Genomic DNA, 14,164 nt, shown 5'->3' with positions numbered 1-14,164 from the left:
TTGTAGTCTAATGTGAGGTAATGAAAGTTTATAAGTTACATTTTGACCATATAGTAGAATATGAAGCCTTGTTTTGTAGTAAATCCTTCTTTTTTCTCATAAGCTGAATGTAGTGGGTTCCAAGTCTGCATGGCAGTTGGACAGGATGCTGTTTATATTTTTTTCTACAGCATTGGAAGCTGCTTTGTTGTATTTGTTTTTAAATTTTATTTATTGATTACTACTTTATTGTTCTTGTCTGTAAATGTTGGGATGTTAAGGTTGCTGTTGGGGAGAAATGTGGTGACGTTCAGAAGAGCATTTTACTTGTGGCACGTGAATTTTGTGCCATAATTGGTTGCTGCTGTTTTTCTGTGGGCTCTACTTGTGTAGTAACATAACCTGCTAAGAGCATCCAGTGAGGTTTACCATCTTAAACCCATTTTCTTTAAGTAATAAATCAGTGAATTCTTTCTTCTTTGGTGTATGTGCCGATATACGTGCATGTATATGCTCACATGTATATTTATGTACATGTATGTGTGTGTGTAAGTAGTACTTGAGTTGAGCTGCAAGCTGCTTATACTTAGCACCAGGAAATTTTGTGAACTACAATCAACCATTTCTGCTTGCACTGACACAAATCTCATTTGTGGTCCAGGTCTCGACAGCTTCCTAACAACCACCCTCCACGCACATACACTATGCCTCCAGCATGATGGAGATGTTCCCTGGTCTCCTAGCCAGTCTCGATGGAAAAATTAACGGGAACTGCTAATGGGTCTTACTTGGTTGGCAGTCTGCAAGCAACATGTTTAAAAAGTTTTATTAGTAAATAAGTCACATAGTGTAATTTATTTACTATTCATATTTTGTTTCTTAATTTTTCCATAGAGCTGTCAGCAAACACATCTGCCTTTGCAAAAAGTGCAGCCATGCTGGGGAACTCAGAGGACCACACTGCTTTGTCAAGGGCTCTGTCACAGCTGGCTGAAGTGGAAGAGAAGATTGACCAGCTTCACCAAGAGCAGGCATATGCTGATTTTTACTTATTCTCAGAGCTGCTTGGTGATTACATCCGCCTCATTACAGCCGTGAAGGTAAATTACTTCATTTATTGACCAGAGTGGCAGGCAACCAAACAAAACTAAAAGCAGCTTTTTGTTAATGTATAGAGAGCTTGAACTAAACAATAAATAATGCAAGTTATCAAAAGAAAAATGCTAGATCTGATTATACAAAGCGCCGCCTCTGGAGTAAAGTGGAAAGGAACACGTAGCTTAAAAAAAAACTCAAATTTTTTTTAACATCAGTAGTGGTCTATTAAACATATTTCATTACGTCTGTTTTTGTTTTATTTTGACTCATATTGTATAACAAATAGTAGTTTTTTTTTTTTTAACTAGGACCATATTTTCTCAGGTTTTATGTAACGTTTGTGGTTTGATCAGTGGTGTTGTATTTCTACTACTTCTGTGTAGTCCTTAGAATCCTAATGTAGATTAGCTGATGCTTCAGCTGGATGAAACTAGGGTGAAGCTTCAGCTTCACAAAACCTATTAAACAACTTTTTTCCCCCAGGTGAGGCTGTACATATTAAGATCTCAGCTGCAGAATTGCAAAGAAAAAAGAGAAGCCCACACACAGTGAAGCATGTGTAAGAGCACAAGTAGAAATTACATCACCTGAACTTTGTAATAGCAGAAGCAGTCAATGAGCTTTGTGTTACCATCAGGGAATTGAGCTCCACATGTTTATACATCATCCAGTTTACATTTGTGTTGGGTCACATGTATTATTTGAATAATCATGTATATGTATGTATGCATACTGTTTGCAGTTGAATCTGCAAAAATCTTTGGCATATGATTATTTGTTGTGCTTAGGGAAAAAAGGTTGCTTCTCCACCACTAGAAGGTATAGAGGGAAGAAGTTTATCTCTGTGACACTGTCAAAAATCTATTAATTAGGGAGACTACTAGGGAGGAAAGGTATGTTTGAATGTTTCTTTTGGGCAGGGGAGCATCAGCTGTTGATTCATACTGCAGACATATGCTGCCGAAGGCCTGGAAAGACCAGGGTTTGCTGCTAAAGAGTGAAACAAAGCACATGCCATGCAGCAGCTGACTGCAACCTACTTAACATGTGTTGACATCACGGGACATTCTTGTTTCTGGGGACCCAGATGCAAGATAGAAAATAATTGTTGACTCTGGTGGATGTCTGCAGGCACTGTCTGAGATATGTACCTGAGCCAAATGTGTGATAAGAGACCTTGGGACCCAGGTGGACAGTAGTCTCTCCTTTGATAATCACATCACCACAGTAGTCAGGAAATCCTTCTACGTGGCACACACCATCACAAAAGGGTTCTCCTTCAGGAAAAAAGAGGTCATTGTTCCCTTCTACTCGACAGTCATTAGACCCATTATAGAGTACAATGGCCCTTTTGGAATGTACCTCACAAGACATCTGCAGTAGCTGGAAAGGCCACAGAAGTACCTCACAAAGAGGATTACTGGCCTCAAACAGATGCCCTACACTGACCGTCTCAAAAAACTCCAGCTTTACTCCGTAGCATATTGCCTACTCAGAGGTGATCTCTGCCTAACATATAAAGCTATGTCAAACCCAGAGCTGTTGGACATGCTACACCTAAATAATTCCCAATCCCTCTGAGCTACACACTCTAGAGACTTAAACCTTGTCACCACAATAAACAGGACATGCTGGAGAGATAGAATCCTGTCCCAGAGACTTCCCATACTCTGAAACAAGCTACCATTCTATGTTAAGCAAATTTCCTCATTCACACTCATCAAGAAAAATCTTGATGAGTGGATGGGAAATAGGAAATACACCCCGGGGATCACTTCTGTAGCTCTGCTCGACAGGGACACAGGAAAGTAACTTTCTTGGGTGGCGTAAGCCCAGGGAACCTTTTTGGCAAGGCTTACTTAGGCTCTTGGGCCGATAGCCTAGTACTTACCTATGAACAAGTGTTCCAATAATTAAATGAACAAGTGTTCCAATAATTAAAAAAAAAAAAAAAAAAAAAGCATTCACACTTTCAGTTTTGTACCTCACAGTCCTGATGGTTTCACTCATGTTACCAGTAGTCTGCTGTGGTTACAGGGGATATTTTTCCTGGTTTAATTTCTCCAAGTTTTTTGAGTTTCTAATACCATGATGGGAGTGGACCCTATTCCTATGGCAGGGTGTGATTGAAGTTCATGAAATTATTATTGTTTCAGTCTTTGATGTGCTCTTCTCAGCATTCGTAATGTGCCCAGAATTGACTCCTTCAATTCATACAGAGTTACATGTACTAATAGCATGTCTAAGTACAATTGTAGATTTTTTTTTTTTATTAGGCCCATTGCTTCTTCAGAACGAGGAATTTGTAATCTTGGTATACATTGATTTTTATATATCATTTGATAATTATGAATCATTTTTCTTATTTTCCTGTACAGCTGATCCAATATCTTTTGGCGCCAATCAGTAACACCAAAACTGTAAGTTAGAACAGAAAGAGCAAACTGGTTTATAGCTTGGACTTTATTCCTACATGTTAAGGCTGTTTTCCGTATTAGTTTTAGTCTTCTGAAGTATTCCTTACTGGGTTTTATTCACATTTTTCATGTTTATTGCCGATCCTTCATCAGTTCCCAAATATTTATACACTTACTTCTTCTCAAGTTCCTTTTTATCACATTCCTGCCCCAGGTTGATATTTTCTTGGTACAGAAACTTTCCTGCTTTTAACATTGCTTTTGCATGTTTATCATGACCAAATGATATTCTTATGTCATCTGAGAAAGTTTCTAAACACTTGCAGTTTTGCTTTCAACTCCTCATCTGATAAACTGTACAGTTTTAAGTCACTCAACTGCATAAAGTAGAAATCTTTAAGCAAGGTTGTTTTCTGAGAGCAAAATGATAACCAAGACCTAATCTGTTAAGTAAACAACTTATTAATGGATTAAGGACAAGACAGAACAACAGTGGTGATAAAGATTCACCTTGGAATATCTCCCTTCGAATTTTTATCCCTGTGATAATAATTTTCCCTTTGTCATGGCTTGACTGCAGAGTGGTTTGCCGCTGTTTCTTGGTCACTGTTATGTAACTGATCAATGTGGGATGTATCTCGTAGATCTGTAGGCACCTTCTTTATCTATGAATGAGGAATGCTATCAGATGCTTTTTTGTGATTTATCCGTGCCATGCTTGGATTCTTCCTCATCTTATAATTATCTATGACTGCTTTATTTAACAATAAAAATATTCCTTTATTTTATATGACTTTCTTTTGTTGCCATGACTGAAGTTTCTTCTAAATGACTATAAACTTTTTCTATATCAGTTCCAGTATACAGTTTGTACATAGTCAGAAGGCAAGTTATTGTCTGTAGTTTTTAGGATGGCTCACATGTTCACCCTTATGGAAGAGTATTGTTTTTTCTGTTGTCAACCAGGTTGGGTCTGTTCAGCATGTTTATATAGGTATTTCTTACTTAGGCTGAATCTCTGTGTAAAGATGTTAATACTTTTAGCTAAAAATTAGGCATCTAGGCCTGGGTTTTTTCCAGCTAGGACATTTTCTTCATTTTGTTTCAGTTTCTCTGGCCATTGTTCATACCTTTTGATATCCTGTACATTTGAACTCCTTGTTGTTCCTTTTATGTTTTCCTAGCCATTCAGCATCTTTAGATATGTTCTACAGGGTCTTCTCCAAAATTCCTTCTTTTTTTGGTGGTGGTTCTATTCCATTTGCTTTGTTTCCCAGTTCTTTATAAAACTTTTTTGGGTCATAAGTTAATTGCGTATCTTGTACTTTTATTTTATCTGCATGTCTTGTAAGTTTTTCTGCCTGTGCTGACATCTTTAATTTATTATTTGCTATAGTGTATGATAGATCCTGGTCTATTCTGATGCTATGTATTGCTTTTGCCACTTCTTTCTAAGTATTTTTGTTGACTTGTTCCCTCTTCTATATTCAACTAACATCGACACTTGTTTTAATTGCTTTATAGTTTTCTCTATTTGATGATGGCATTTTATTTTTCCCTTCCTTTCCTTTATTGCTGTGTTTTTGTGGTAAGACTTTCTATTATTAATTTAGCTGCACAGTTGTTTTTCTTCTTTCGGCTTTTCCCGGTTAGGGGTCGCAACAGCGCAACTCCGGTCCGCTAATGATTGGCAGTAGATTTTTATGGTGCCGAGGTGCCAGCTCGACACCCAACCTTCATCGAAGGCACGCCGATTTACGCATGTCTTTCGAACGCCACTCTACAGCGGGGAGGACATGCAGACTCCACACAGAAGGCACTCCAGCCCAGAATCGAACAGGAGAACCTCTTGCTGTGAGGCGACAATGCTACCGTTGCACCTAATATACCCTATTTACTTCTGTTATATCACATGAATTTCTGTTAATAGCCTTGATTGCTGTGTGCATCTGTTTTATCAGACTTCTAACACTTTGGGTCCTGTTTACTTTCTGTAATCTATTTCTTTCATCAGTCTTAATGTGTCTATCCATCTGTATTAAGTCATACAACTGTTCCCTTAGATCATATTCTTCTAAACTGAGAGCACATTCTTTTTTCTCTGTTAACAACTTCCTGTGACCTATCATCTTCAGCTGCATCCTGTGTCACCTACTGCCCCTTCATCTGAGAATTCATTGACCAATCACTCCACATTTCCTACTCCAGAGTTGCTATTCTTTCCTACTCCTTCTCTTGCTGTGCAATTCCAGCTGAACTTTTGTACTTGTTTCCTATTGAAGGTTCCAGAGCAATCATGTGTCAAGTCAATCAAATGCTTCACATTCCACCTGTTTCTTCTTAATATGGGGACTTATTGATGTCCTTCCACTTCACTTTCGCAGTATTCATAACGTATGGGATCTCCTGCCAAGGATAGCTGTGAATCTGGCCAGTATACCAAAGCTTTTAATTCTTATCAGCATTGTTTGTCAGATGTCTTCTCTTTGTGTCAGAGTAGGGCATAAAGGTGATCCATGAACTATCCAAAGTCAGATCTTCTTTGCCATCGGTCTGAATACCATAATTGTATGTCTGTCTGAACACCCTTCACTGTGCTCTTTATACTGAGCCTTTTGTAGATAAGTACGCTGTGTGGGTTCTTTTTCTTTGCTTTTATTGCGTTTTATGTGAGTTTGTCATCCAGAAAAGGAAAATGTCAGTGTGGGAGTATTTTTATTTATATTTGAAGTATTTTTGCTGAGACGCTTCTCTCAACCACACTCAGTTATTTTTTGTCAGGCATTGTTCCAAAGATTCTTTCTAGTGATCTGCCCTCTTTTTGTTATGTTGAAGCGCTTCTCTCAACCACACTCAGTGTTATTTTTTGTCAGGCATTTGTTCCAAGGATTCTTTGTAGCGATCTGCCCTCTTTTTCTGTTTATGTTAAGAACCAATGTCTCATGTTGAACCAGGGTACCATGGCCATATCCACCCACCCCGAAGTACAGCCGACTCTTAAGAAAAAGGCTAAAAAGTCGAGGTCTAATACTGCAGCTGTCCAGCCTCTGCCGGCTGTGCCTCTCATGGTTAATGATACCCTACAGACCACCTGGTGCTGATGTCTGCCCCCTCTGCCACTACCCTTATGGAGGCCTGTATGCAACCGGCTTCTCACATGTCCCCCGAGGCTTTGCAAATGTCCGCAGTGGATTTGGAGGGGGTGACCATATCTGATCATATCTGAGGGGCCTAGGTGGATTCCCCAGATCTTGATTAGAGAGGAAGTGCCTGGTACCCTGTTTGAGTCAAGGTGGATTTCTGAATCACCAAGTTTGGTTAAAGCTGATGTCCCCTTAAGGAAAGACAGAAGACTAAGCAAATTTCTCCCACTCCCAAAGATCCTCAGAAGGCATGGTAGGATTTTACTCTGGGCTTTTTTAATGCTGTGATGGATTTGAGACTACTTCAGGGGGTTTTGATTCCTGCCCTTCCTGGGCCATCTACACCTAAAATATCTAGGGAACCTGATTCCTTTGCTGAGGAATTGGATTCATGTTAGGATTCCATGGCCTATTCTTCTCAGATGCCATCACCCTTAGATTATTGCTCTGAGGAGGAGTCCTTAAGTCCAGACGCCCCTTTGGAAGAATTGTTCTTTGGGGGTACAGAAGTTCGCATGATGGAGCATTTTAAGTGGGACTGCTCAGTTTCTGACATCAAGAAAAGAAAAGATATTATGAGTTGTTGCAAATGGACTCCCTTAAGCTTTTTGCTGTTCATCCTGTTTTGGCTGCTCTATTGGATATTTTTTCAGCAATCTCTTTGGCTCCTGATTCCCAACCCCCTATGCCTAAGGAAGCCCAACCATTTTTAAAAGGTGCCTGAAGCTTTCAATTTTTTTTTTTTTTTTTTTTTTAATAAATGTCCTCCTCCTGACCATGTGTGGTCTCTGTCTCTGCTGATGAGCCTTCTCGGCTTTTGCCTTCCTCTAAGCTTCTTCCCTCGGACAAGGATAGTCGAACTATGGTGAGGCTAGAGAAGGTCTACACTTCTGCCACACTGACATTTCATGCCATTAACTGTCAGACTCAAATGACCAGGTATATCTTATCCCTTTTGTCTCATCTGGGAGGGATTCTGACCTGCCTGATTCTGCGGCTAAATCCACTGCTGTTTCTTTGGTGGGCTTCACATCTCGGGTGGCTTGTCACTGCATTAAGTATAGTTAAAATGCTGATGATTCTGTTGTAGAGCTGATGTTTCAGGCTCTGTCATAAGGCAGTATTCTGGCTTCGTCTTCAGGCTTTGCCTAATATCTTTAAGACAGATTTTCTTAATGCTTTCCTAGATAATAAAAATCTCTTTGTTACTCCGGTGGCATATTTATTTAAGAACATAAGAACCAAGGCAAGGTCATGAAGGACCTTAAACAAATTTTTGTTTCTCCCATTTCCATGTTTCAGAGGAACTATCTTGCTAAAACTGCCTTTGTTCATAGACAGCCTTGTCAGTCTTCCGAAGGTAAAACAGTCTCTAGATCTGTTTACTTCTGACAAACCAGCTCAGACAGCTAGACCTCAAAAACCCTCCATTCAATACAAATCTGCCTCTATCTGACATTCTGCCCTGTCTTCCCTTCTGCCAGGTTCCCTTGTCACCCAGACTCTGTCTTTTCCAGTCTGGCAACAGATCACTTTAGAGTACTTCATTGTCTGGAAGCCTCTTCTCCAGTTTTCAGGCATTCCTCAAACCCCTTCAGATGACAGTCCTTATTTTCAGGAGTGTTGCAGGGTTTACTAGATCAGGTCACTTATTCAACCTGTCCCAACATACAATAAGAAGGGGATACAGGGTTTTATTCCAGGATGATTCTGGTCCCCAGAATGGTCCTGGAGGTCTGTTCTAGACCTATTTTGAATACTTTCATCCAGGATTCCACTTTTAGAATGCTTTCTCTCGGAACTTTGTTTCTCCTCCTGCTTCCTTAAGCCTTCCTAGTTTCCCTGACCTGACGGATGCTTATCTTCATATTCCCATCCATCCTTTGTTCATGAATTATTTATGTTTCTCTATTTCTTAATCTCATTTTCAGTTATCTGCTTTACTCTTTGTTCTTCCCTCAGCCCCAAGGGTATTCACCAAGTGCTTGGCTCCTGTCATAGCTTTCTGCAGGCTTCAAGGAGTACAAATATGTTCTTATCTGGACAAGCTGCTCCTTCAGGCTCCATTTTCTTCCAGACTCCTACAGGCCTGCACTGCATCAGCCTCCTGTTGCACAATCTGGGTTTCACTATCAACTGCCAGAAGTCTATCCTGTCCATCTCTCAGGATCACATTTTTCTGGGATGTAGGATTAAAGCTATTCAATGCTGGCCTTTCTGTCTGCTCCTAAGATGCTGTTTCTGATGGGCTACTTTCAGGCCTTATTTCTTCTGTCTGTCATCCCTGCCAGTGAATTTCTTAGAGCTTTGGGGTTCATGAACTCCACCATCCCCATACTCCCTTTTGCCATGCTTCATGTGAGGAAGGTTCAGTGGTACCTATGATCAGGGTGGCTTCAGCACTGAGACCCCCTGAAGTTTCCATGTCTTTTGCTTCCTTTTACTTTAAATACTTCACTTTGTAGATATTCCATAACTTCAAATCTGATGTTGTCTGCTCTGTCTGGCTTCAAATTGTGGGTTAATTGTTTCTGTCTTGGATCTGACACTGGACAATTTCTTAAGATTTTGAACTTGCCAGGCTAACATGCAAGTCTAACGTGTCCTAAAGTAGCCCTAACTACACAACTAAAATACATGAGAATCAACTGCCTTTGCAAAATATATACCATAGAACTGTAACAGAGCGGCACCCATAAGGCATTCCATTCATAAAATTCTAAGGAAAGCACCTCCCATGAGGAATTCCATTCTTAAAATTCTAAGGAAATTACCTAAAACCCTATTCATCAGTGAGTTATGTAGGGCCAGATCCAGCACAAGGCTACTTAGGCAGATGCCTAGGGCTCAGTGCTATATGGGGAGCCCCAAAAACGTCTCTCAGTAGTACAGGTTCTAATAATAAAAAGTATCATTCTGCAGATTCCTAGTTCCTGGTCCCATTTTCGTCATCCAACCTGCCCATCCTATTAAATTAGTATTCTGAATCTTTCTTGGTCTGTGCCCACCCATCATATCTTGAACAACCAAACGTGCATGTTGGTTTTTAGCGTCTTTCATTTGGGGTAGGCAGTCACATTCATTTTCTGTTGTACTTTTTTATTGTAATTCTAATTTGTCACAGTTTATTTTAAATTGTTTACTTAAATATTTTCTGCAGTATTTGCCATGTGTAATTCTCGTTGTCCTCCCCCCCACACACACACACACTTGGCAGTGGAATAGACAGTGACAGGACTCCGTTAACTATATGGATCAGTACAGTGGATGTATGTTATGTAGCTGGTGCCATTTGACATTAGAGAAGCAAAGACAAAGAATAAAAATCAAGATGGCCGGTATTGTTGCTTCTTGGAGTAATCGCTGAACTGCCCCAGAGGACACTGTCTGATTGTCAGATGGATATGGCTGCCAGGCTGCCGTCAGCTTTTAAAAAATAAGTATTGTGGACTGGACAGAAGTTGCAACTTACAAGCTGAAGTTGCTGCTCTTCTTGTCCTGCCCCACAGTGCAGACTTGCAGTGAACTTAGTGAGTGAAGTTAGTTTAGCAGCTGCTAGGTTATTTTTAACTTTATTTCCCCCCTTTAGTAGTAGTAGTGGGCACTGGCAGCAGTAATAGGTATGTTTGTCCAGTCTGGCAGTGTTGGCGTGTAATTTCATGTAGGCTCATAAGTTCATAGATTAGATTAGTACTAAGCTAACTGTCCTTGTGGTCCATTTTAAGCCTAGGGAATTAACCCATGTGAGAATCAAACCCTGCACTTTGTGTCTGTAAGGAAGCTTCTTGCATAGTAGCCCTGATTAGCACTGGCATATAGCACCTGCTGGCCACATAGGGTTTCATGCTTCAATGGACATGGTTTTAACACATAATGTATTGGTGCTGAGTGACTGTCCCTCTGTTTTTCTGGTGCACTAGTGAGTATTAATTAGTCAGTCAGTAATGCCAGACATATACTACTACAGTCTTTGCAGAACTTCAGTGTAAATTATTTTTTTCACTCATATTCTTGATTTGTACTGTCACTCACTCCTGAAATGTTTAATTTTCTGTTAAATCACTGAGGTATTCCTTTCAAATTTCATTGGTAGTGTAGAATACCCTAGATTTTGCCTCTGGTCTGTTTTGGTGTGTTCCTTGTGAAATTTTTTTTTTTCTTATACGTTGTTGAAGATTGCAGTCACTGAAATGATGAGCCATTTGTATTTCAGACTTCATATCCTTCAGAATATATATGCTAATGCAAAACCTGGATTCTAACAACTTTTGTAGTTGTACAAGAGCAGTATTGTTCCTGATTGGGAGACCTTTTGCTATAAAATTCTTTTGATAAACTAATATGATTCTGTGTTATTTATCATGCAAATCAATTAAAAATATAATTTAACTGTGCGACAGACCCTTTCAAAATGAAACTGTGAATTATCATGGAATTTTAAGATTTAGTATGAGGAGTATTCCTCATAATGAGATACACTTGAGAGGTATGGTTTTGCTAAATCTGAAGATTACAGTCAGTCGGTCAATAATGCAAGGAATTTAGAGTTTCATACTTCTTGTAATTTGCTGTAAAAATGGGGGTGACTGGTTTTACTTCATATTTTTGCTGTGTCTTGCATAATTTTAATGCCAGATATTAGTATTTCAGGTTTCATAATATTTTGAAAATGCATGTCGATACAAAACCTGTTCTGTTAACATTTAAGTGAATTAAAGTAACATTAAAAAACTGTTCCTGATTTTGTCCCCCTGTTATTTTTGGCTTTTTCAGAACTCTTGAGCAAAGAATTTGAGAGGCATGTCTGAACCTACAAGAAAGGGTCCATGTTATATGTATGCTTGCAGACACAAATTTTATCTGCTGGATAGGGATATGTTATTAAAGTAAAGCTGCATTAATATGGCCTTTGACAACACAAATTGTATGAATGAAAATGAATTCCAACAACACTGTTCTGACACAGAGATACTGGTATGATTGGAGAACCCTATTTTACCATGATCCGGTTCTTCAGTTTTGTAATTACTCTACAGTCTAAAATCAGTATGAAATAGTGATTCAAACCTTTAAAAGGGGCAGATAGATAAATGGAATCCATCTGGGTTTAGTTTGTGTTGCAACTGTAATATGTTGTAGTGTAGGGTCATAAAACTCTGTTCAAGACTGTAACTAATTCCCTAATCCCACACTATATCTACACGCAAATTTAAATTATATATATATATATATATATATTATATATATATATATATATATATATATATATATATATATATATATACACACACACACACACATTTATATTTATTGAGCATCTTAATTACAAAGCGCGGGCTATGTTATGGGTGCCATTATTCTTCTCTCGAGGCATAGCTAGTGCAGTATAGTCACTTGAAGCAGTTAATACTTCACCTTAAAGCAGAAAAACAGTGCAGATGAGCTTTCACTGTCCACAAACTATACTTTACAATAGCTAGATACTGGTCAGTAATCATTTATCATGTTCTCTAGGATCCTAGATACTCACATTTTGACATCTTGAGCTTTACCCTCAAGGTCATTCAGTGGTTGCCTAGGCACATTCATAGTGGAAATATCCTTACACATTATACTGTATGTAAGCAGTAACATATGCTGAGACACGCACAGCACAGGTATTTATGCAAACATAGAGGCAAGAGGCAAACTGGCAAGTGCATTACAAACCTGGATGTGTAGAGGTTAATCTGTTCTATTGCATAGTCTAACAAGTGTATATTTTGATGTTGACATGCAAGTTGGTTAATGGAAGTAAAATTGCACGGCCTTAAGTGTTGATGGAAAGTAGTTCCTCCATCCAAGGTACATTTGGCTTGGATGCAGTGAAATTAATGTTTTTGTTTGGATTGGAGACATAGTTGTATTTATTTATTTTTTCCCTGTTACAGAAATGGCTATTTGTAAAGTTTTGTATCAGAATACCAAACGGTGTGTGTGTGTGTGTGTGTGTGTGTGTGTGTGTGTGTGTGTGTGTGTGTGTGTGTGTGTGTGTGTGTGTGTGTGTGTGTGTGTGTGTGTGTAGTAGCTGAGGAAGCATGAAGTGATTGAGATGGGGTGCCCGAGATGGATAGCAGGATGAATACTGTGGGACAGATGAAGAAGTGAAGACGTTGAAGTGAAAGTCAGAGTAGCCCTAGTAGCAAAGAAGGTCAAAGAAAAGACATTATTGTGGTGCAGTCTCAAACACAAGAAATCAAGAGACCGTTTGGGATGGACAAGAAGAGATGAGGGCATTCAACCAAGAGATGGATGGATTAGATGCAAGAAGACTTGTAACTGTGAGGCATAAATATCAAAGAAAGTAGGAGAATGGTGACAGTGGCTACAACAACTGGAACCTTTGTTTAAAAAAAAAAAAAAGGAAAAGGTGGATTGTTGATGACTGTGTGTGTGTGTGTGTGTGTGTGTGTGTGTGTGTGTGGTCACATATTTTAAGTCGAAAGTAGCATTAATATCCTATAAATGTGCAACATACATTTTGTATATCATATTAGAGTAGATGATTTATGAAAGGTCATTTGCAGACAGAATTGTGCAGTGACGCTTCCATAGTTTGAGAAATGTGGACTTGCAGAATTGTGAGACTCGTAGTTTGTTGAAAATTTGGTATGATAGCGTTAAATTCTGAATTTACAGTTGTAAACTAAATTACCTGCTGTAAAAAAATGCAATTTCATATGAATTCCATGGATCATGGAAGAGAGGTTTATTTGTAGTGGGATGTTTGGGAGTGCATATTTTTAACAATTATGGCCTTTTGTTTGTTTCAGGCAAGCTTTATACAGTACAAGAAGTTTTTCTTAAGTAGGAAGTTTGGGTTGCCATTTTAGTACTGCGAAATTAAGTAATCCCCGTACATATTAATCATCATCATCTTTCGGCTGTTCCCGTTAAGGGTCGCCACAGCGGATCATCTGTTTCCATTTCTTCCTGTCCTCTGCGTCTTGCTGTGTCACACCAAACACCTGCATGTCCTCTCTCACCACATCCATAAACCATATCTTAGGCCTTCCTCTTTTCCTGTTACCTGGTAGCTTCATCCTTAGCATCTTTTTCCCAATATACTCAGCATCCCTCCTCAGCACATGTCCAAACCACTGTAATCTTGCCTCTCTGGCTTTGTCTCCAAACCTTCCAACCTGGGCTTGACCCTCTAATATACTTGTTCTTAATCCTGTCCACCCTCGTCACACCCAGTGCAAATCTTAACATCTTTAACTCTTCCACATCCAGCTCTAACTCCTGCCTTTTTGTCAGTGCCACTGTTTCCAACCCATGTAACATAGCTGGTCTCACTACCCTCTTGTAGACCTTCCCTTTCACTCTTACTGGTACTAGTCTGTCACAAATCATTCCTGACACTCTTCTCCACCCACGCCATCCTGCCTGTACTCTCTTCCACACTCACCTTTACTCTGAACTATTGATCCCAAGTATTTAAACTCATCCACCTTCGCCACCTCTACTCCTTGCATCCTCACCATT

General features: G+C 39.3%; 1 protein-coding gene across 2 annotated transcripts in view; it reads left to right on the top strand.

Annotated features, from left to right (window-relative positions):
• The window catches only part of SNX2 (sorting nexin 2), a 1,338,063-nt gene that overhangs the window by 1,129,781 nt on the left and 194,118 nt on the right, over nucleotides 1-14,164 (top strand). For both annotated transcript variants that reach the window (XM_044060758.1, XM_044060759.1), the window contains exon 11: nucleotides 874-1,079. In XM_044060758.1, the coding sequence (XP_043916693.1) occupies nucleotides 874-1,079 (206 nt within the window). The remainder of the gene's footprint in view (nucleotides 1-873; nucleotides 1,080-14,164) is intronic.

Source organism: Protopterus annectens, chromosome 2.part0 (genome assembly GCF_019279795.1).
Source record: "Protopterus annectens isolate FY-2018-M chromosome 2.part0, PAN1.0, whole genome shotgun sequence".
Classification (NCBI taxonomy): domain Eukaryota; kingdom Metazoa; phylum Chordata; order Ceratodontiformes; family Protopteridae; genus Protopterus; species Protopterus annectens.
Note: the sequence above shows the minus strand (reverse complement) of the source record. Positions and strands in the feature narration are given on the sequence as shown.